General features: G+C 39.6%; 1 protein-coding gene across 2 annotated transcripts in view; it reads right to left on the bottom strand.

Annotated features, from left to right (window-relative positions):
- The window catches only part of ALG9 (ALG9 alpha-1,2-mannosyltransferase), a 113264-nt gene that overhangs the window by 39079 nt on the left and 49418 nt on the right, over window positions 1–24767 (bottom strand). For both annotated transcript variants that reach the window (XM_005215881.5, XM_024975743.2), the window contains exon 13: window positions 24542–24671. In XM_005215881.5, coding sequence (XP_005215938.1) covers window positions 24542–24671 — 130 coding nt within the window. The remainder of the gene's footprint in view (window positions 1–24541; window positions 24672–24767) is intronic.

The following is a 24767-nucleotide window of genomic DNA, read 5'->3' on the forward strand; positions in this document are numbered from 1 at the left end:
AATACTAAACTAGGTATATAAAATTCCTCTAAGACATGTCTCGTGTTATTAAACTTGTAATTTAGGTCAGGAAATAATACTGGCACATATGAAATATAGAAAATATTATAAGTAGAGTTCAGAGACAAAGCAATCACAGGGGGCTTCAGTAGTTGAAAAGCTTTCCAGGACATGGTGGCCAAAGTTAGAACAGAGAATAAAAGGCAGAAAAAAGCAAGGTCTTCAGGGGAAAGAGGTGGAATATCTGCTTGTCCCAGAATGTGTGCAATGAGAAACAGAACTAGAGAGAGGAGGTCCAAGGACTGATAACAGAGGACCCAAAGTAGGACAGTCTGGATTTTGTGCATCAGGAATCTACTCTAGGTCTCTTCAGTGAGTGACAGTCATTCAGTCGTGTCCGACTTTTTGTGACTCCATGGACTGTGGCCTGCCAGGCTTCTCTGTGCACAGACTTCTTCAGGCAAGAATACTGGAGTGGGTTGCCATTTCATTCTCCAGTCTTTTAACCAGGGAGTCTTTTAACCAAGGAGTAATACAACTGAAAAATGGGTCTCAGAACGAGAGGTCCATATTGGCTATGCCGGGGAGGGCAGGGGAAGAAAGCACTTGCAGAGAAGGCGGGAAGCTAAGACTGCAGTCACCATCACAGCATCTAGTTGCGATGGGACCACACCCTGAAGCTCCACGGCAGGCAGAGGGGTGAAGGGAGCAGAAAGGGTAGCTCTCGGGTCTGTCTGAAAGGAAATCAGTGACTCCGGGATTTCTAATGCAGTGAACTGGGGAGAAGGAGGAAATGCAGTGAAGAATCAGTTTAGGTTAAGACTGAGAGAAGACGATGTTTCAACACCTACTGTTTCAACTTGTTTCAACACCTACTGAGGTGGGAAGAAACATGGTGTATTTAAGTCCTGAAAGAAGCTCCGTGTGATTAGAATACTGAGTTAGAGTCTACAGTTCCTACTGCCTGGAATACTCCCTGCTGTTACCTCAGAAATCCCTACTCATCCTTCAGATTTTAGCTAAAAATGATTTTCAAGAAAGACTTCACTGTCCACTTAAACTAGGACAGGCCCCTAAATTACATGCTCTCCTATCAACCAGTACTTCTCCATTAACACATCATATAATTATAATTTATGAATCAATTGGGGAAAGAGTAAATTCTGTGGAAGTTGGGACTGTGTGCATCTCATTTCATGCATTCCAAAAATCTAGTATAGTGCAAAGTACACAGCAGGTGCCAAATAAACATGTTAATACATGTACACAGAGAGCATGAATTTTAAAAAGTGAAAGTAAATTGAGGGAGGAAAAGATGAAAGGGTAGGAGAAGGAAGAAGACCCCAGATAAAGCTTGGGAGGATGCCAAAAGAACTGGCAGAAGAAAGTGGAAGAAGTAGGGGCTGAAAAGATCCCTTAGACAGGCCGCTGGAGAAGGATCAAAGAAGTACACGGTTGGGAAACTCGGGGAGAGTGGATTTCAAAAGCCACAGAAAGGCTGCGGAGGAGGTTGAAGATTGAGAAAAAAACAACAGGACTGGGTTCAACAGCTGCATCAAACAATAAATTTATCACAGCTTAGAATGTCATGGGGGGACAAGGAAAGAACTAACCTCCTTCTCTCAGTGACCTTCCCTGCTGTCTACCCAGTGCCGGAGCCAAGCCCCCACAAGTCCTAAGGCAGGAAGGATGTGAACTTGCATTCACGCGTTTATCAGCTGGAAATGACAATGACGCACGTAGCTGTAAAAATAGAGATCTCTGGCGAGGGCCAACGTGAAGTTCAGGGAGCATCACAGAGAAACCATCTCCATGTAGAGAACAGATCTTATTTCTCAAACGTCACTGAAAGTTCTCCAGTAAACAAATGCAGGAAAGAATCCTCTACGAGTTTAAGGGCAGGGAATTCCCTGGTTCAGCGGTTAGGACTCTGAGCTTTCACTGCTGAGGGTCCAGGTTCAATCCCTAGTCAGGGACACAAGGATTCCCACACAGCGTGTGGTGCAGTCAAAAAAAAAAAAAAAATTGTAAGAGTTTAAGGAAATAATGTGAAAGATCAATCAAAATCGGCCTGTAACCTCCAAGAAAAGTGGGAGGACTGAAGTTGAAAAAACTGTTTAGATGCTTTGCTCAGCTGCTTATTAATTGTGATAAATCTACCAAAATGTCTCCAGCTATCAAAATGAGTTCAAGTTCCAGTAAACTGGCTATTAATTTTGAGTAAGGCTAGACAATTCATCATAACAAGATTTGACTTGCTTGTATATTTTATAGAATAAAATAATTAAAGTATGGGAGTTGCCTAGAAAAATTAATTTGAACAATTATTCCAGGATCCCACTCCTGTGAACGGAACATACAACTCCCTTCAGATCTACGAGGGTGCTCCTGCTCTTAGGATGAGGGTTAGAGAATATGAAGAACACAGAAAATGAACAGAAGAATCGGACGTAAGAACAAACCAAAACTCCACATGGATGTTCCTTGCTTATTCTCAATTCATACAGAAGACGTTAGAGACAATTAAGTCCAGATCTGCAAGCTTGCAGAACCTTCTGCTTATGAAGAACTTCTCTGAGAAGATATCTTTTGACTCCATTTTAGCCATGACATCTCATTATAAAAAAATACAAATATATAAAGAAATCCTATTGTATATAATACTACTATATTTAGACGTGGATTATGTCAGCAAGGACTCATAAAACAGACAAGTGTTTGAGACAGCTAACTCTCTGAAATGACACCAGCAGAAAAGCAGAATAATGCTTTGAACTCCTTGTGCCCAACTACACATTATTCTTATTTGAATCTATCTAATATTACCATTCTCGTCAAGAGATGGGACCTCTAAAGGCTCTGCTTCTAGCTCCAGCTCTGCAATTTAGGGAAGTTCTTAATCTAGCCTAACCTTTACGATCTCTTTAAAGAGTTTAGCCTGCAAACCACTAAAATCCCTCTCAACTCTAACAACTACTATAGAGAAAAAATTCCATCACAATTGTAGATATACTCCATATTGCTGACTCTACTCTTCTCAAACTGCTGGGGCGCATCATTAGATGTATTTTCATATTGAAAGACATCCCTGTACTAGACGTAACAAATACACAAGGTCTGCTTTTCGTACTGCCAAGACATGAGCAATCAAAGAGTCTGTCCCACTACCAGCACTGAACATAGCTGAAGACACGTATTTGTCAGGAATGGCAAAGGCAAAATAAGATCATTCAGTTCTCTGAATGTGCTGAGCTCAAGGAGCTGTGGAAGACTTCCCTGGTGCTCCAGTGGTTAAGACTCTGCACTTCCACTGCAGAAGATTTGGGCTGGATGCCTGGTCGGGGAACTAAGATCCAGGGATTCAAAGCCGAGATATCACCATTGTTGTTCTGACACTGTTAAAAATGTAAAGGGTAAGGGAAATTTTGTGGGCCTGCGTGCTTGAAGAAATTTTAAATTTTTACAGAGCTTCTTCAATTCCAATGGCTTTGTCAATAAATATGCAAGTGAATATCCAGAACAGTGGTAATTACCAGAACAGTGGTAATGCTACTCAATGAAGCCCAATCTACATATCCCTTAGCTCTCAATGACACAACTCAATATAAACAAACTTACTATTTTATACGAAATGCATCTTTAGAAAATTGAGAAGTCATGGGAAATTGTTTAATTCCTTTTGTTTTATAACAGCAAATTTAGGGTTTCTTTTCTAAATTTGATTTTTTTTTTTTTTTTTGGATGTGTCTAATGGCTTGTGGGATCTTAGGTCTCAGATCAGGGAGCGAACCCAGGCTCTCGGCAATGAAATCACTGAATCCTAACTGGACAGCCAGAGAATTCCTCATTAATTTGATTTTTTAAAATACCAGTTTATATATAACATTTTAAGGTTACATCTATAATATAGGATGAAATTCATTAGTTTTTATAACTAAAGTTACTATCATTACCACCTTTATGAAAAAATCTATTGAGTACCAAATTAGGAAACAAAAGAAAAATCACTCAACTTCCAAAAAATTTCTACTTGAGTCATATATACAAAAAGCCATACACACCATTTTTGTCGAAAATTTTGATTTTCCTTTAAAGTTTCTATATTGTCACTGTAATTTAAAAGAGGACAAAAGGAAGACAAACATATAGATAGATACGCGCCCTTTAGGAGTTCACTACCTGAGATGGATAATACGAGGTAAAGAAATGTAAACGGCATTCAGCCAATGGAATAAAACAGTTGTGCCAAAGCAAAAATAAAAAATAACAGAAAATTAATTTTTAATCATTTGGAGCTGGGAAAACATGTTCACATAATTTTCTATTATAATTTTCTCTGCTTTATTAGTTGATTGATATTATTATCAGTTCCTGGTATATATTTTGCATTCCAAGAAGAGGAAATGGCTTTTTAAACTCAAACCTTTCACAGTTGTTTTCATCACCCATTCAAAACAGTATAAATTCAATAAACAAAGCTCTGCCTAGGTTAACATTTAAGCATCAACCTATAACGTGTTCTGTACATGAATACTGGAAAAAGCAAAGTAAGGGAAAATGGACTGGGGAAGGTGATAATTTTCTGATGATTCTTATGCTGGGTTTTAATGGGTAGCTTTTTTAGTTTATTTGAAATTCTGTGAATTCCCAAAATATTAGTAGCAAAATATATTCAAGAGTAGGGGTTATTAATATACTGCTTTTTCTACTAACATAGATAATTGAGTGGTGATTTGTTTTTAAAGGGAAATAGATGGTGCATAATATGGGATTAGATCTGGTAAACAGCCATGGGAAAATTGTGTTGCAATAGCAAAATAAAAAGAAATATAAGAAGGTCTCCTTTGCTCAATCTGCAAGAACTCCTGTAGAAAACAAGATCCGTAGTTGGAAAAGTAGTTTGGCAGACTAGCTGGAGGAAGGGCAGCCGAAAAGAGTGGCATGACAGGAATAGCAAACTACCTTTGTGAGACTCACAGGTGTAAGTGAGCCAGACAGACAGGCCAGGTGGATGAGGCTATGTTATGTGAAGCAGCTGTGGTTCCCAGGCTTTGAATTAGAGTCTCTGCAAATGCCACTGACTGTGAAAACAGACCTAACACGGGTAAAAGAAAGGTAGAAAAGTATTCCGTCTTCCTGCAATACATCAAACTTGAGAGCGAACCAGCCAAGACATAAATCAGCCAAACGCTAAGCTCTGCCAACTCACATCAGAAACAAAGGACAGAAGAAGGCAAGTCTGTGTCTTAAGAGACCCTGAGGTCACAGATAGGATGCTGAAGGTCTCTGAAGCCAAGAGATGATACTTTCAATTTCTTTCCAAGTTAAAGGTCGGAAGTTTGGAAGAGAAAGATAAGGGAGGTGAACAGAAGAATACAAACAATGGGACCGAATCACAGTACTGTATTTCTGAATTATGACTTATAGACTACTGCATTTGTGGCAAGGATCAGAATATTGATACATCTCACTAAGAGTGAATGTGCTTAGAAAAACCTCCAACCAGATGAAGAAAATCTCAAACAAAATTCTGGAGGAAAAGAACTCCCAGAGAAAATCATAGACTAGACACTCTAGTCCAAAAAACGTGGTATTTCTTAAAAAACACACAGGTGATCCAGGGGTTAAGAATCCACCTGCCAATGCAGGGGGAATGAGTTCAATCCCGGGTCTGGGAGCGTCCACATGATGCAGGGCAAGTAAGCCTGAGGGCCACAACTACTGAGCCCACGGGCGACAACGACGGAAAGCCACACACCCTAGAGTCTGTGCTCTGTGACAAGAGAAGCCACTCCAGTGAAAAGCCTGTGCACTGCAGCTGGAGGGCAGGCCGTGCTCTCCACCACTAGAGAAAGCGGCAACGCAGACCCAGCACAGCCAAAAGTTAAATTAAAAAACATACATGCACAGAAGGAAGAATTTAAATTTCAGGAGAAAATAGAGGAGAGAATTAGAAATAAAAACCTATGGCCTCAAATATCAATGAAGCATTTAATCTAATATGTTAAAAGAAGGTGACAAAGAAAAACCAGAGAAGGTATTTTCCATATTCCTTCTGCTGAGTCCAGCTGAAACCCTGGACACCACACATGAAACACATATAAGACAACTCCAAAGAGTAGATGAAAGAAGGCAGACTGGCTAGGAACCTCAGGACTCGAGGAGCAATACTTTTAGACAATAACCACTCTATTCCAATAGTGATCATTAATTTTATGTGCCAACCTACTTGGCCACAATATCTAAATATCAGGCCAAATATGTTGCTACAAAGATATTTTAAGATTAGATTAACATTTAAATCAGTAGATTCTGAGTAAAGCAGACTACCCTTCATAATGTGGACGGGCCTCACCCAATTAGTTGATGACCTTAATAAAAAAACAAGTATTCTCTCACCCCCTCCTCCCCACCAGGAAGAGAGAATTCTGTCTCCAGACTGCCTGTGGACTGGAGTTGCGACATCAATTCTTCCCTAGGTCTTCAGTCTGCCAATCAACTCTGCAGACTTCAGACCAGCCCCCACCAATTGTGAGGCAATTCCCTAAATCAATCTCTCTCTGATACATACAAACACTCACACACACATACACCTGCACACACACACACACACACACCCATGCACACATTCTATTGGTCTGTTTCTTTTGAGAACCCTAACATACTGGCCAACACGCCCTCAAAAACAGATCATTCCACCCACACCTCTGACAGTAAATGCCCAGTGGAGAGAACTGAGTTTCGCACCTTCATCAGGCTGTGAGAGGGACGCCTCCTGCCAGCCTGGATGGTGTCAGAGAAGACCCAGTAGGGAGGTGGGCAGCACCAGTGTCCCTCCTCCCTCACCACAGCACGGCAAGAGCTGGAAGCCCTGCGGGGAGCCTGGACTCCCCCACTCCCTGGCAGTAACGGGGCAGCCAGCCTCTCAAATACTAGGGTGGTGTTGGAGAGGGCCCCGTGGAGGGTCAGAACTTTCACTACTGTCCAAAAGTAACGAGACCATGCCCCCTCCACAAACACACTCGTGGCATCAGTAGAGGCTACACAGAGAGTAGTGAAAAGGCATGACAGCCCTCCAACAGCCAAGGTGGTATCAGTAGAGACTAGTAGACAGCCTGAACCCCCGCTGCCATCCAGCACTAACAAACACCCCTGTCTAGCCCCAGGTATCAGCGGAGGCCACGTGGGGAATGTGGACTTCTATCCCCAACTGTCAGTAACAAGGCAACACTCCCTTCTTCCCATCACAGTAGGGTCAGAGGAGGTTGGCTAAAGCAGAAGCTTAAAATAGAAGAATCAGAGTCTCATAATACTCAAAATACCCAGGTTCCAAAGTAAGGAAGATCTCATGACACGACAAACGACAACAAACAAACTCCAACACAGGAATGACAGAGATGTTACCATTACCTAACAAAGATTTTAAAGCCACCGTGATAAACATGCTTCAATGAGCAACCACAAACATGCTTGAAACAAAAGAACAGAAAGTCATGGCAAAGAAAAGGTTTCACCAAAGAAACAAAGGAAGAAAAACCAAACGGAAATTTTAGAAATAAAAAAGGACAAGAACTGAAATTAAAAGCTCAGTGCATGTGCTAAACAGCACAACAGAGGAATCAGAGGAAAGAATCAGTGAACTGGAAAACAGAATCACAAAATAATACAATATTGGAATAACAGAAAGAAAAAGAACTGGGGGTCGGGGGAGGAGAAGAGAGCTTCGGGAGCTTGTGAAACTGTAACAGAAGATCTAACACTCATGTCATTGAGCCCCAGAAGGAGAGAAGAGGCAGGGCTGGAAAGGTACTAAAATAATGGCCAAAAGCTCCCCAAATTTGGCAAGAGACTTAAACTTATGGCATCAAGAAGCTGAGTAACCCCCAAACAGACTAAACTCAAAGATATACACTCTAAGACACATCATAATTCAACTTCTGAAAACTGTAAACAAAGAAAAACTCTTGAAAGCAGCCAGAGAAAAATGACCCCCACCTATAGGGGAGAAAGAATTAGGATGACAGCGGGTTTCTCATCAGGAAACATGGATGCCAGAGAAACGGACATATTTTTCAAGTGTTAAATGAAAAAAATTGTCAACCCAGAATTCCATATCTAGGGAAAATCAAAACATTTCCAGGATGCACACTGGTCAGAATGGCCTCATCAAAATGTATACAAATAATAAATGCTGGAGAGGGTGTGGAGAAAAGGGCACCTTCTTACACTGTTGGTGGGGATGTAAATGATGTAGCCACTATGGAGAACAGTACAGAGGTTCCTTAAAAACCTAAAAATAGAATTGCCATAGGATCCAGCAATCTCACTTCTGAGCATATTATCTGGAAAATATGAAAACTCTAAAATTGAAAAATACATGCACTCCAGTGTTCATAGTAGCACTATTTACAATAGTGAAGACATGGAAGCCCCCTAAAAGTCCATGACATATGAATGAATAGAGAGGATGTGTTGTAATTATATATATTCAATAGAATATTACTCAGCCATAAAAAGAATGAAGCAATGCCATCCGTAGCAACATGGCCGGACCTAGGGGTTTCCCTCCTGCCTCAGTGGTAAAGAATCCACCTGCCAACGCAGGAGATGTGGGTTCGATCCCAGCTTGGGAAGACCCGAGAGACAGAAATAGCAATCCCCTCCACTGTTCTTGCCTGGGAAACCCCATGGACAGAGGAGCCTGGTGGGCCACAGTCCACGGGGTCGCGTGGAGTTGCACATAGCGACTGAGCCCAAGTACCAGCACGAAGTGACTTAGAGATTAGCAAACTACGTGAAGCACAAAGACAAAGACAAATACAATATCACCCATGTGTGGAATCTAAAAAAAATGGTACAAATGAACTTATTTACAAAACAGCAACACACTCACAGACATTAAAAACAAACATGGTTATTAAAGGGGCAAGAGGTGGGGAGGGATAAACTAGATACATCCTGCTACATACAAAATAAAGAGCCAGGGCCTATTGTACAGCACAGGGAGCTATGTTTGATATCTTGTAATAATCTATAATGGAAAAGAATCTGACATACACATATATATACATAACTGGATCACTCTGTGGTGTATCTGAAACTAACACAACATTGTAAATCAACTACACCATAAATTTTTTTTTTAAGTTCCTAGATGAAGGAAAACCAAGAAAACATGTTACTGGCAGACCTACCCTGAAAGAATGGCTATAGAAATTCATGAAACAGAATGATGATAAAAGAAGAAATCACGTAAGATTAGGAAGGAAGCAAGAAGAGAAAGCATAAGCATACAGATAAAAATAATAGAGGTCCCTTCTCTTGCATTTTCTAAATTATGTTTAGAGGTGGAAGCAAAATTATAACATATTCTAATGTTGTTCTCAATATATGTAGAGAAAATATTTAAGACAATTATATCATAAACAGGGGAAGGTAAAGGAATGCAAAGGGAGGTAAGATTTCTGCACATCACTTGAACTGGTGCAGCCAATCTGGAAAACAGCTTGGCAGTTTCTGAAAAACTAAACATATATTATACCTACCATATGAGCCAGCAGTCACATTCCTGGGCATCTATCCCAGAGAAATTAAAATGTATATTCACACAAAAACCTGTACACAAAGATGTATAACAGCTTTATTTGTAAGAGTCAAAAATTGGAAACAACCAAAATGTCTTTCAATAGGTAAAGGGTTAAACAAACCATAGTATATCGATAGTATCAAATACTAGTCAGATATAAAGACCAAAGTGTACAATTTGGATGGATCTTAAGAGCATTATGCTGAGGGGGGTAAAGATCATTTCAAAGGTAATGCACTACATAATTCCATTTATATAAAATTCTCAAAATAACACAAATCATAGAAATAGAGACAAACCAGCAGTTGCCAGGGGTCAGTGATGGTAGAGATGGGCTGTAACTATTAAGAAGCAGGACAAAGATGATCTTTGTGGTGATGGAACAGTTCTGTACCTTGACTGCAGTGGTGTTACATGAATTTACACAGCTGATAAAATGGCACAGAACTGTACTAAGGTCAATTTCCTGGTTTTGGAATTATACTATAAGTACACTGGGGGAAACCGCATGAAGGGTACATGCACCTCCTCTGTACTATTAATCTTTGTAACTTCCTGTGAATCTGTGATGATTTCAAAATAAAAGAGCTTTTTAAAATGAAAATAAAGCAGCAAGGAGCCTCAAGATCTGGGGGGATGGTATATGTGACTCAACTGGTAAACTTGTATCTGTAAGAGAAGGGTGTCTTTCTCAAAAACAAACCCAAATAATATAAACTGAATGCCAAAAACTCATGAAATCCTCCTGAAAATCCTTCAACGTGAGAGGAGAAATGGAGAGGACTAAACAGGTTGATGAGACTTGAAAGAAAAATAATAGAAACAACACTAATCACAAGGAAATATCAAAGTTGTTTTCTAAAAAATAAACTGCTAACCAGTCTTACGGTTAATGCTATAATGTTAAAGCAATAAATAATATGAATCTTTTTAGTGGGTTGGAATCTTGGTAGATAAAATAAACCTACTTAGCTCTCTTCCTCACTAAAGGCAGGCAGAGACCACTACAGAAATCAGGGTTTTTAGTCATGTAAGGATCTCATTAAAACAAGAGGAAGCAGGAGCATTTCTCTCTTTCAGTCTGGCATCTGTTAATAAAAGTGAAAAGGTTCATCCAATTACTATCTGCCAATGCTGGGCCATTGCAGTGATGCCTTGGTGGGAAGGCATCACTGGGAAAGGATGTGATCGCTGCCCTCCAGGGGCTTGTAACCTCGTACGCTCATCAGCGTACACCCAGACCTTGAAGAAGGACACTGCTCAAATCCTAGTCTGAACTTCTACTATTACCAGGGCCTGGGGAGGCCTCTCTTGAGTTCAAGAAGATTAAATGAAGGGCTATGTTAGTTAAATATTTAAACTATCTGCTATGTATAAGCCCTAAGAGAGGTACTGTGGAGGTGGCATGAACTCCTGTCCTTAAATAAGTGTATAATCTGTTAGAGAACACAGTCACATACATAAACAATGACAAGAAATGAAACATGCTCTGCCCAATTACTTCAAATCTAGAAACTTCAAACCATTTATTTCCCCCTAAACACTCAATGCTTTTTCATTCTTGAAGGCTTTCCACATGCTGTTCCCTTTGATGGAAAACGTTCCTTTTCCTTACTCCTCCAGGGAACCAGTAATTCTCCTGTAAGACCCAGATCCTCTGCTACCTCTCATGTGAAGCTGCCTCCAAACAGAGAAGTAGGAAGAGCCCTTCCCATTTTATCTGTGCTTCCACAGCAGACGGGGGGCACTTATTACACTGTTGAAAATATTTTAGAACTCTCTCTCTTACTGAACTGCGAGGAAATGATTTATGGGTTTCTCTAAATTCACCTTCAGGTCTATTAAAATAATGTTTATGTGCATAGTTCAAAATGGTACAAGAAGCTTATTAGGAAAAACAGTACCTTCCCATTGCCAGGTCCCACTTCCCAGAGGCAACTTTCAGCTCTTCCAATGCTTTATTCTGGTAGCTCTTGATTTTTCAATTATTAATAATAATAATATACATTAACTTCTTTTGGTGCTTAGTGATCTGGGTATGAATCATTTCTTATTCATCATTTTAGGTACACTTTGTGGGCTCTTTGAAACTGAAAAGCAGTATCGTTTAGTTCTTGGGCAATTTCCTCACATTTTTTCTTTGGCAATTTTCTTTTCTCCATTTCCCTTGTTCTCCCTCTCTGGACTTCCTATTAGCTAGATGCTGGATTCTCTGATCTTTTTTCCTTTTCCTATTTTCTCTCTCTTCGTTTTTCTGTTCTGTTTTTGTATTGTCACTGTATTGAAGATTTCAACTTTGGCCTCTAATCAAGCTCATTATTGATTTTTAAAATCTCAGTAACTTATTTTTAATTTCCAGAAGCTCTTATTTTCTGACTGTGACCTTTTCAAAAAACATGCTTTTTTTTTATGGTCCCCAAACTTTTCCTTTAACCTATCAGGGATGCTGGTTAAAAAACTTTTTTTTTTCTGCTTCTTACAGAGTTTTCCAAATTCCTTTTTATCCCCATAAACTTTTCCTTTCCTTTTCCATTTGTTCAGGACTTTTCTTCAATGACAGGAGACTATGTTTCTTGTCACCTTTGAATCTTCAGCACAAAATTTAGAACAATAAAGAGTCAGATACTGAGTAGATGAATAAAGAAGGAACAAAAAGAAAAACATTCAAAAATAGTTAAGAATAAACAGATGACAAAAGACTGGAGAGAACACTTATTGTGCTGATAAGACTTACACGTCACTGTCTTTTTAAGCCAGTGATCCAGGACTGCTGGGGATGCACCTGTCCACAGACACTCTCTCAACTGGATGGACACGGCCTTTTGTCCATACCTCACCAATAACCAAATTATTTAATTTTATTTGTGTAGAAAAATAAATTCTTTAACGCTCTTCCTGTCTGGAAGAACTGAACATATTACTTCATAATTTCTTTGCCACAGCAGCATTCTCTTTTAGTTTTAGGTTTTTAAAAAAAAATTTTTCCTCATAGCTTGCAACAGATAAACCAAATCTATTTCTTTGAAGCAATCTACATCTAGTTTTCAGAAAGAACAGCAAAAGTAGTCTTAGATACAGTGACTGAAATGACTTAAGAGGCCAGAAGCCTACGAGGTATTAAAAAAAAAAAAAAATGTAACAGAAAATCTATCTTCCAACTCTGAGTAGAAGGTTCTTGTGCTTAAAGACAAAAACCTAATGTCAGCTGACTGTGTGCTGAGTTTTGTTTGTAAAGCCTACCAGAGATCTTGGTAGTTTCAAAGATTTGATATCTATAGCCCTTATTATGGTAACTTTTTTAAATTATGAAAGTAAGATATCATTTGTTATCAAAATATCTTTAAAATGCATTTTAAAAATCACTTATAACTCTACCACCCAAAGAAAATCAACATTAACCTATTAGTTTATGTTCTAGGATTTTGTCTTTGGAGATAAGGATTTTTCTTCATAAAATCTGGATCACACATTTTACCGTGACTATTTAGAGTCTGAGATTTCTCAGTTTGAACCACTGGTAACACCAAGTGACTACTGCCCCTTAGGGCTAAGAGAATCAGAAAGAATAGTTTCTTCTCTAGATTTTATCAATATCTCAGTGCACAATCTGAGACCATACTCCATACCACATCATCTACAATTCAAAAATCAAAAGGCTGGATTTGTAACCAAAGAGCTCATTTTTTTTTTTTTTTGTTTCTTCAGATTTAATCATTCTTTCTTGCATCAAAAATAACAAAATTGTAGGGTGACATTAACACATGATGGTGAAACAAAAATGTGTTTCATTTCATTAGTCACAGGCTACATATCAACCAGCTGTCGAAGCTAAAAATATGCCTTAGTTTAAAATTTTGTAAAATACAAGCGTTTAAGACTCATTTTGAAAGAAATGTGACTTCTTTTCATTTCTAACAACCCACTGGAAGCTTTGAAGAAGAAAAAATCAGCACCTCTAAAGCAAAAGAAAAAGAAAGGCGGTGGGAGGGGAATTCAAACGATTTATTGATAATCAGTATTGCATTGTTTACATCTTATCAGGAAGATGTAAGGATATTACACATTAAGGATGACAATTTAAGGCCACCCTAGAGGTAAACAAAAATACAGACTCTAAAAAGAAAAGGCCTGAGCCAGAGATCAAGACATCAATAATAAAAGCTGTGCATTCTGGTAGAGAGCAGTGGGCCAAGGGGATGGGGCAATAATACTCTCACAGCTTTTTCTCACAGGGGTTTTGCCAGAGATGGAGTGTGCAGCCATGTCTTCCCAACTCTCAAACATCACACTCAGGTGCCATGACACAGATGCTCAACTTTGGGACAGAAACAGCAGAGAGACTTCCATGTCTGGTCATTAGGTCACATGGCCCAGAAATCATGTTTCAAGATAACACTTTCTACCATGAAATATCTTGATTAGAAAACAGGTCATGGGAGAAGCTGAAATCTAAACACTACAATTGGAAGTCAGGTGTAGCTACAGCAAATTAGAGATGCAAAGCTATTTCAAGGGTCTTGGAAACCCATGAAATCATATAAGAATAAAATACATTTCACTGAATTTTAGAAAAGAGTCCCAGCTTCTCCTAACTCCCAGCCCAGTCAGTGCTCTTGCCACCACATCATTCTGCCAGACATCAGTACGATCCTGGGATTGTCTCTCTCTCTATTTTTCAAATAGGAATTCTGGGGCCTAGGATGAAACATCTGATAGGGAAAGATTTCAAGTATTTTTCTGGATTTTTCATTTATTTTTTATATACTAAAATTAAATTTTAAAAAGTAATTGTCACCCACAGTCACAGATTTATAGTTTTATTGCCTCCCATAAAGCCTTGATAAATGTATATTTGTTGAATGAATCTTTAAATTCACAAGTAAAAATTTACTTCCCTATAAAAACATAAACTCACAGGTAAAATGCTGGGGTCATTCAATCACTAAAGATCATGAAAACATCATTTCTAAATGCCAACACAATGGATATGAGTGAATTAATTTTAAAGAAGCATTTTGAACATACTTAAATTCAGAGTGGATTCCAATTTTACTGTACTGAACATAGTACAGCAATTTTAATCTGCCTGCTCTGCTACTCAAGGCTGATAATAATTACCAAGGATATCTATCAGGTAATTACTTTTCTCCTCAAATAAGGACTTTGAATAACAGTAGGAAAAATGATTAAAAGAAAAAAGGAAGGAAGAGATTAAAAAAAGGGACTAGACACCAATTTCTTTTGATAAACACAATAATTATATAAAGCATCTGGCATACATGTAACAGAGCTCTAGAAATGAAAAATAACCTCTTAAAAATGTAATGCTCAACAACTTAAGGGTCTATTCAGTCCTTCTACATGAAAGAACAATTAACCATTGCATGAAAACATACATTCAAGTGATACATTATATGTGACTTTGGAACTAACAGGAGTCATGAAAAGAATAAAAATAAAACTGGGGAATCCTGAAACCAAGCTTTTATCTTAGGACTAACCTTTGTCAGGTTACAACCCAAGCCCCAGTTTTTTCACCCATAAAGTGAAAAAGATCTTTAAACTTTATGATACCTATACCTTCCAAAACCATAATTCTTTCCACTGGTTAAATGGTAAAAGCGGGGAGAAAGATGAAAATAATACACAAGCAGTTCTGTTCTAACATTTGTTTTGAATATGCACATTTGTTTCAATGCAACTGAACAATGTGAGCATAATTCACTCTCCACATTTGCTTACGTATCATTTAATCCACAAGAAAAACTAGATGAATCCAGAAAACTGTACCCAACTGAACCAATCAGTCCAGATATATACAAAGTGCCCACACTCAAATATCTCCCAGCTTCTTCAGTTCACTGCATGTTATGAGACATACCCATCCATATCATCCATATTTGGCATTACAACTTTCTGTTGTATTTCAGATAATCCTTACTTCACAAGCTACAGCCCTCCTAATGCCACTTCAAGAAGCATACCTGAGGTCTCTTTCAAGGTAAACTTCCGTATTATTGTAGCATTTATGCATTTTTAGCCATGTAACACATACAATGCAGCCAAAGATGGAGAAGCTGTATACAGTCAGCAAAAACAAGACCGGGAGCTGACTGTGGCTCAGATCATGAGCTCCTTATTGCCAAATTCAGACTGAAATTGAAGAAAGTGGGGAAAACCACTAGACCATTCAGGTATGACCCAAATCAAATCCCTTATGACTATATAGTGGAAGTGAGAAATAGATTTAAGGGACTGGATCTGATAGACAGAGTGCTTGATGAACTATGGACTGAGGTTCGTGACACTGTACAGGAGACAGGGATCAAGACCATCCCCAAGAAAAAGAAATGCAAAAAAGCAAAATGGCTGTCTGGGGAGGTCTTACAAATAGCTGTGAAAAGAAGAGAAGCGAAAAGCAAAGGAGAAAAGAAAAGATATACGCATTTGAATGGAGAGTTCCAAAGAATAGCAAGGAGAGATAAGAAAGTCTTCCTCGGTGATCAATGCAAAGAAATAGAGGAAAACAATAGAATGGGAAAGACTAGAGATCTCTTCAAGAAAATTAGAGATACCGAGGGAACATTTCATGCAAAGATGGGCTTGATAAAGGACAGAAATGGTATGGACCTAACAAAAGCAGAAGATATTAAGAGGAGGTGGCAAGAATACACAGAAGAACTGTACAAAAAAGATCTTCATGACCAAGATAATCACAATTGTGTGATCACTCACCTAGAGCCAGACAACCTGGAAAGTGATGTCAAGTGGGCCTTAGGAAGCATCACTACGAACAAAGCTAGTGGAGGTGATGGAATTTCAGTTGAGCTATTTCAAATCCTGAAAGACGATGCTGTGAAAGTGCTGCACTCAATATGCCAGCAAATTTGGAAAACTCAGCAGTGGCCACAGGACTGGAAAAGGTTGGCTTTCATTCCAACCTCAAAGAAAGGCAATGCCAAAGAATGCTCAAACTACTGCACAATTGCACTCATCTCACACGCTAGTAAAGTAATGCTCAAAATTCTCCAAGCCAGGTTTCAGCAATACATGAACCATGAACTTCCAGATGTTCAAGCTGGTTTTAGAAAAGGCAGAGGAACCAGAAATCAAATTGCCAACATCCGCTGGATCATCGAAAAAGCAAGAGAGTTCCAGAAAAACATCTATTTCTGCTTTATTGACTATGCCAAAGCCTTTGACTGCGTGGATCACAACAAACTGTGGAAAATTCTGAAAGAGATGGGAATACCAGTTACCTGACCTGCCTCTTGAGAAATCTGTATGCAGGTCAGGAAGCAACAGTTAGAACTGGACATGGAACAACAGACTGGTTCCAAATAGGAAAAGGAGTACGTCAAGGCTGTATATTGTCACCCTGCTTATTTAACTTCTATGCAGAGTACATCATGAAGAACGCTGGGCTGGAAGAAGCACAAGCTAGAATCAAGATTGCCGGGAGAAATATCAGTAACCTCAGATATGCAGATGACACCACCCTTATGGCAGAAAGTGAAGAGGAACTAAAAGGCCTCTTGTTGAAAGTGAAAGAGGAGAATGAAAAAGTTGGCTTAAAGCTCAACATTCAGAAAACGAAGATCATGGTATACGGTCCCATCACTTCATGGCAAATAGATGGGGAAACAGTGGAAACAGTGTCAGACTATTTTCTGGGGCTTCAAAATCACTGCAAATGGTGACTGCAGCCATGAAATTAAAAGACGCTTACTCCTTGGAGGGCTTTCCTGGTAGCTCAGATGGTAAAGCGTCTGCCTACAATGCGGTAGACCCAGGTTCGATCCCTGGGTCAGAAAGATCCCCTGGAGAAGGAAATGGCAACCCACTCCAGTATTCTTGCCTGGAAAAATCCCAGGGATCAAGGAGCCTGGTAGGCTATAGTCCATGGGGTCGCAAAGAGTCGGACACGACTGAGCAACTTCACTTCACTTACTCCTTGGAAGGAAAGTTATGACCAACCTAGACAGCATATTTAAAAGCAAAGACATTACTCTGTCAACAGAGGTCTGTCTAGTCAAGGCTATGGTTTTTCCAGTGGTCATGTATGGATGTGAGAGTTGGACTATAAAGAAAGCTGAGTGCCAAAGAATTGATACTTTTGTTTGTTTGTTTGTTTTTGAATTGATACTTTTGAACTGTGGTGTTGGAGAAGACTCTTGAGAGTCCCTTGGACTGCAAGGAGATCCAACCAGTCCACTCTGAAGGAGATCAGTCCTGGGTGTTCACTGGAAGGACTGATGTTGAAGCTGAAACTCCAATACTTTGGCCACCTGATGGGAAGAACTGACTCAGTGGAAAAGAGCCTGATACTGGGAGGGATAGAGGGAAGGAGGAGAAAGGGATGATAGAGGATGAGATGGTTGGATGGCATCACCGACTCAATGGACATGGGTTTGGGTGAACTCCAGGAGCTGGTGATGGACAGGGAGGCCTGGTGTGCTGCGGTTCATGGGGTCACAAAGAGTCAGACATGACTGAGCGACTGAACTGAGTTGAACACATATAAAACTATCCTTTTGTTTTTGTTAGGTTGCTATACGAAAAAAGCTAGTGGAGATGATGGAATTCCAGCTAAGTTATTTCAAATCCTAAAAGATGATTCTGTTAAAGTGCTGCATTCAGTATGTCAGCAAATTTGGAAAACTCAGCAGTGACCATGGGACTGGCAAAGGTCAGTTTTCATTCAAATTCCAAAGAATCCCAATGCCAAAGAATGTCCAAACTATCATACAATTGTGCTCATTTCACAGGCTAGCAAGGTTATGCTCAAAAATACTTCAAGCTAGGCTTCAGCAGTATATAAACTGAGAACTTTCAGATGTACAAGCTGGGTTTACAAAAGGCAGAGGAACCAGAGATCAAATTGCCAGCATTTGCTGGCCCATGAAGAAAGCAAGGGAATTCCAGAAAAGCATCTACTTCTGTTTCACTGACTATGCTACACTTTGTGTGGATCACAACAGACTGCAGAAAATTCTTAAAGAGATGAGAGTACCAGATCACCTTACCTGTCTCCTGAGAAACCTGTATGTGGGTCAAGAAGCAACAGTTAGAATTGGACACAGAAAAACTGACTGGTTCAAAATTGGGAAAAGAGTATGTCAAAGCTGTATATTTTCACACTACTTACTTAACTTCTATGCAGAGTACATCATGTGAAATGCTGGGCTGATCAGTCACAAGCTGGAATCAAGATGGCTGGGAGAAATATCAGTAACCTCAGATATGCACATGATGCCATTCCAGTGGCAGAAAGGGCCTTCCCTGTGTGACTTAGTGGTAAAGAATCCGCCTGCCAATGCACGATAGGTGGGTTTGATCCCTGGGTCGGTTAGATCCCCTGGAAACGGAAATGGCAACTCACTCCAGTATTCTTGCATGGGAAATCCATGGACAAAGAAGCCTGGCAGGCTATAATACATGGGGTCCCAAAAGACTAGGACATGACTTAGCGACTAAACAACAATGGCAGAAAGGGTAGAGGAACGAAAGGGCCTCTTGATGAGGGTGAAAGAGGAGAGTGAAAAAGCTGGCTTGAAACTCAACATTAAAAAGACTAAGATCGTGGCAACCAGTCTCATCACTTCATGGCAAACAGAATGGGAAAAAGTGACAGATTTTATTTTCTTGGGCTCCAAAGTCACTGTGGATGGTGACTGCAGCCATGAAATTAGAAGACACTTGCTCCTTGGAAGGAAAGCTATGACAAACCTAGACAGCATATTAAAAAACAGAGACATCACTTTGCCAACAAAGGTCCATGCAGTCAAAGCTATGGTTTTCCAGTAGTCATGTACAGTTGGGAGAGTTGGACCATAAAGATGGCTGAGTGCCAAAGAATTGATGCTTTCCAATTGTGGTGCTGGAGAAGACTCTTGAGAATCCCTTGGACTGCAAGGAGATCAAATCAGTTAATTCCAAAGGAAATCAATCCTGAATATTCACTGGAAGGACTGATGATAAAGCTGAAGCTTCAATACTTTGGCCACCTGATGCGAAGAACTGACTCATTGGAAAAGACCCTGATGCTGGGAAAGACTGAAGGCGGGAGGAGAAGGGGACGACAGAGGATGACATGGTTAGATAGCATCACTAACTCAATGCACATGAATTTGAGCAAACTTTGGGAGATAGTGGAGGACAGAGGAGCCTGGAGGGCTACAGTCAATGGGGTTGCAAAGAGTAGGACACCACTTAATGACTGAACAACAACAAATCTCTTCCGTATGTCACTGACAAAGTTTGTGAGTATTGTGTCCTTAACTCCATTTTTCCCACAAGACTTGTGGCTTTGCACACCATTATCTTTAGCAACCGCACATCATGCTATAGCAGAACAGACTATATTTCTATTTGGGGAAAAAATTAATCAATGACCAGTTTTATTTTTTTCAATGGTAACAGATGGACAAGCTTCTTGAAAATCTGCTTAAGCATTAAGCCAAAGTCAGAGAAAAGTCTTTAAGCTCCCTCCTGAAGACATACTTTTTATTCCAAACTCTATCCATTGACTTAGTAGTTCCCAGATTAGATACCAGATTTGGAACCAAATGTTATCATTCACCTTGGAATAGTGAACAAAAATTGGGATTTGTCAAGAGATAGAGGAGACACTGAAGGTATCTTCTAAATTCAGACCTTGATTCTGAAAGAGAATCTTGGTAGGTACCACTGAATAATGCCACCTGTTCAATAATGGGATGTTCAACAGCTACTCAATAACTATCATGAAAGAATAGGCAGCAAAAAAAAAATAACTGCTGCAGTATAATTATAACACTACAGTAGAAACCACAGAACCTTTACAAACACTCCTAATTCTTGCTAAACTCAGAGGTAACAGAGCATAGGGAAAAGCAGGAGGTCAGGCATGTTTCTTAGTTTCCATTCAGACAAGAAACAGGAGACAGACCGCATCACTTAGCACTGAAGCCAAAGGTTGGGTAAAACATGTTACTCAGAACCAAAGGGCAAATAAAAATAATGCTGCTATTCCACATGCACAGGAAAGACAGAGAACATGACTGTTTTGCCTGTTTGATTGAACCTGTACTTAAAACCAGGACTGATACCAGAGTACCAAACACAAACGTAGTACAACGTGAACTCTTACAAGCCCGGCAGAGCTGTTTGGTCACTACAGTCTTGATCCTGGTACCAGTTCTTAAAGAACTACAGTATTTTTCAAAATAATTGAGATCATTGTTCACATACAAATGCACATATGAATGCAAGAGAAAAAAAGTGAAGAAAAAGAAACCATCAAAATGGTTATGGTGGTTTAATATTTGGGTAACTAGATTATGAGCTTCCCTGGTGGCTCATGATAAAGAATCCGCCTGCCAATGCAGGTGATGTAGGGTCCATCCCTGGGTCGGGAAGATCCCCTGGAGGAGGAAATTGCAGCCCACTCCAGTATTCTTGCCGGGAGATCCCATGGACAGAGGAGCCTGGAGGGTTACTGTCCATGGGGTCGCAAAGAGTTGGACATAACTTAGTGACTAAACAACAGCAACAACAAATTAGATTACAGCTGATTTCTTTTCTTATTGGTAGTGTTCATTATTTTACACAATAAGTGTTTACTACTTGTATCATCAAAGGAAAACAAATGTCTTTTTAAACCCTTAACTGAAAGAAAGTAATCCCTGACCATAGTTCGTGTAGAAGCCACAGTAAGCCACCAATTGCGTCTTCTGCTTTCCAAAGGGTCAAAGGTGAGTGGGCTGGATTTGAAGGGCACTTCCCCCACCACACAGGAAAATCCAGGGAACTCTGCAAGAAACGCAGTCACAGAAAGGTCCAGGAGCACAGTGACAGACACTGCACACGCAGAGCACGTGCGGGACCTGCTTGTCCCTGGTTTTACCACCTAGCGTTTTGCTGACTCCCACAGCTCTTCTGGAAAATCTTTACCTTTGGGGTAAAGCTAATACCGTCACCGAACAGTTATCTTGAAGCAGAGAATATGGAAATCAACCCATGACCAGAGCATACCAAATGTACAATAGGCCACTGTAGTTTTAATTGAAGTGCAGTTGATTTACAATATTTTATTAGTTTCAGGGGTACAGCATAGTGATTCAGGGGAGTTTTGTGTTTTTGTAGATTATATTCCATTATAGATTATTATAAGATATTGGATACAGTTATAATTCCCTGTGCTATGCAGTAAATCCTTGTTACTTATTCATATATAGCAGTTTGTACCTGTTAACTCTATACTCCTAATTTGTCCCCCTCACCCCCACTTTCCTCTCTGGTAATCATAAATCTGCATTCTATGTCTGTGAGTCTATTTTTGTTTTGTACATAAATTCATTTGTATTATTTTTTAGATTCACATATAAGTGGTTTCATATAGTATTTGCCTTTCTCTGTCTGACTTACTTCACTAAGCATAATATTCTCTAGGTTCATCCAAGTTGCTGCAAATGGCAATATTTCATTCCTTTTAATGGCTGAGTGATAGCCCAGTGTGTGTGTATATGTGTGTCTGTTGACACTGTTGTAAATAATGCTGCTATGAACCTTGAGGTACATGTATCTCTTCAAATTAGCATTTTTGTTTTTTCCAGATATGTACCCAGAAATGGGATTGCTGGATCATATGGTAAGTCTATTTTTAATTTTTTAAGGACCCTCCATACTGTTTTCCACACTGGCTGCATCAATTTACATTCTCACCAGCAGCGTAGGAGGGTTCCCTTTTCTCCACACCCTCTCCAGCATTTATTATCTGTAGACTTTTTGATGATGGCCATTCTGACTGGTGTGAGATGATATCTCTCTGTGGTTTTGAAATGCACTTCTCTAATAATTAGCAATGTTGAGCATTATTTCATGTGCCTGTAAGGACCTGCAGGTTTTATAGCCAGCTTTCTCTCAACATCATTATCCCAACCATGATGAATACTCATTCCTCAAGCCAGAAAGCATAGATTAATTACGAGATATACAGCACTATTTTAGCCACTATGGTGAATACAAAAGAAACAGAAGCAGTCATTCTTTCCATAGCATTCACAGTATGATAGCCAAATATATGACATACACATCAGAAATATTTAAATGACAATAAGATGACAAAATTAAATGGCTAAATGAGCTACACAGATCCATTTAAAGGAGGACACTGCTCACTAGGACTTAAATAGTTGGGAAAAGCTTCAGGGAGGAAGAGTTTTGGTAGCATAAGAAGGTAGACAAGGGAAGTCCAGGTACTGGTACCAAAATAAGCAAAGTCACTAGACAGAAAAACCAACAATGAGTCTGAACAGACTGTAATAAAAACCAAGTTGGGGAACAATAAATTTAAGGAAGGAGAAATAGCTTTGGGAAGATTACAAATCCTCTTAAGGGTTCGTTTACCTCTAATCCATCAAATACACCATTATCAAATTAAGAACATTTGTGGGGAAACCTGTGTACAGACACTATGCTATATATGACAGACATATGGTATCCAGTCTCACATTAATCTTCTAAAAGTAGGTATCATTATTCCCACTTCACAGACAGAAACTGAAATTAGTTAAACAGAGATGTTAACTAATTTGCTCAAGGTCACCAGGTAGGCAACAGAGTTTAGAACCCAGGCCTACTTGACTCCAAAGTCCGTACTCTTTTTTTTTTTTAATTTTCCTATACTATCTCTTCCTAAAACACAGCTGCAACAATATCACTCTGAATTTATTATATGTCCCCTCATCACAGCATATTCTCCCATCTTTTTGACTATCAAGTGTCCCCATGATGATCCCCTGTGCATCAAAGCCTGCTCTCACGAGAGTATCTGCAGCTAAAATAAAAGTGGCTAATGGCAGTTTGTCCCACCCAGGAGTATTTTCACTGTTAGAGGAATCAAAGGCTTCAGTTAGAAAGAAACTCCAAGTCACTTAGTGGAATACACTTCCTACCTTCTCAGGGAGCCAAGCCAAAAATGTATTTTATGATGTTCATTTTCATAGCTTATAAAGCTAAAGCTCACACAGTAAGAATGTCACCCATAAACTGAGGGTCTCCACGGAAATCTAACCTGCCCCAATCCAGGAGACAAAAGGCCAGCTGTGGCTACAGGTTTGCTCTGAACAGGAATTGAGAGTCCTGATATTTCACGCTTTAGGTATATGACATAAGGGAAATGTATTTGACATTTAAATTCCTAAATGTTTTCTAAACAGGCTGCCAAAAAAAAATGTGCTTTCTAATAATTCTACAAAACGGTCCTTTACCGTCTCTGGGAACCAGGAACATTATCTTTAGTGCTCTCACCTTTTCCGCAGTCAAAGATCCTACGGGTATCAAATGGTGAAAGTGCCATCTCTCAAAGGAACCTACATGGGCTCTCAGAGTGGGTAAAGATGAGTGTGTAGAAGAGCATGGCCTGTCACGCTGCTTCACGGACTCTGTGTGAGAAGAACCCTCACTGACCACCCACTTGCTAAAGCCGGAATATACTAATCGTTAGCTCAAAGGTACCCACTCCAGTGTTCTTGCCTGGAGAATCCCAGGGACGGGGAAGCCTGGTGGGCTGCCGTCTATGGGGTCGCACAGAGTCGGACACGACTGAAGCGACTTAGCAGCAGCAGCAGCAGCTCAAAGGTAACTTGAACGTTCCCCAGGAAGTATCTTAATGGACCAAGGATGATAAGAGTTGCAGAACGTGTTTCAAAATGGCTTGAAACTGAACATAAGAAATTTTCTGATCCAGCTTAGAAAATAGGTTGGATTAAATATTTTATATAGAAAATAAAGGAGATCGTTTGAAAATAAAAATGACACCCTTCATTCTTTTTCAACAGTTGTTATATCCCTCACCTTAAAGAAATCGCTTCCTAAAAAAACTCTCATTTCATCAAAGCTCTATTACGTATGCTAACAGATTTTAAGGGTGGGACTCTTGTCATGTTAGTAAAAGGAGAATTATGCCCTTACGTATCTGGATGGCTCCTCTAGGTTCTGGTCATTCATGTCAGTGGGAACAGTCCGGGTGGCCAGTGGTCCCTCTGCAAAAGGTTTTGGTAACTGGCCTCTGAACTCTGACGGGATGAACTGAAGCTGCCAACTGTCAGAAACACAAAAGAAGAATGAGAAAAACACAGGGGGCTCAGATTGCTAAATGTACTTGAAATACATAAGCAAAAAAAGGAAATTTCATGTG

Source organism: Bos taurus, chromosome 15 (assembly GCF_002263795.3).
Source record: "Bos taurus isolate L1 Dominette 01449 registration number 42190680 breed Hereford chromosome 15, ARS-UCD2.0, whole genome shotgun sequence".
Taxonomy (NCBI): Eukaryota; Metazoa; Chordata; class Mammalia; order Artiodactyla; family Bovidae; genus Bos; species Bos taurus.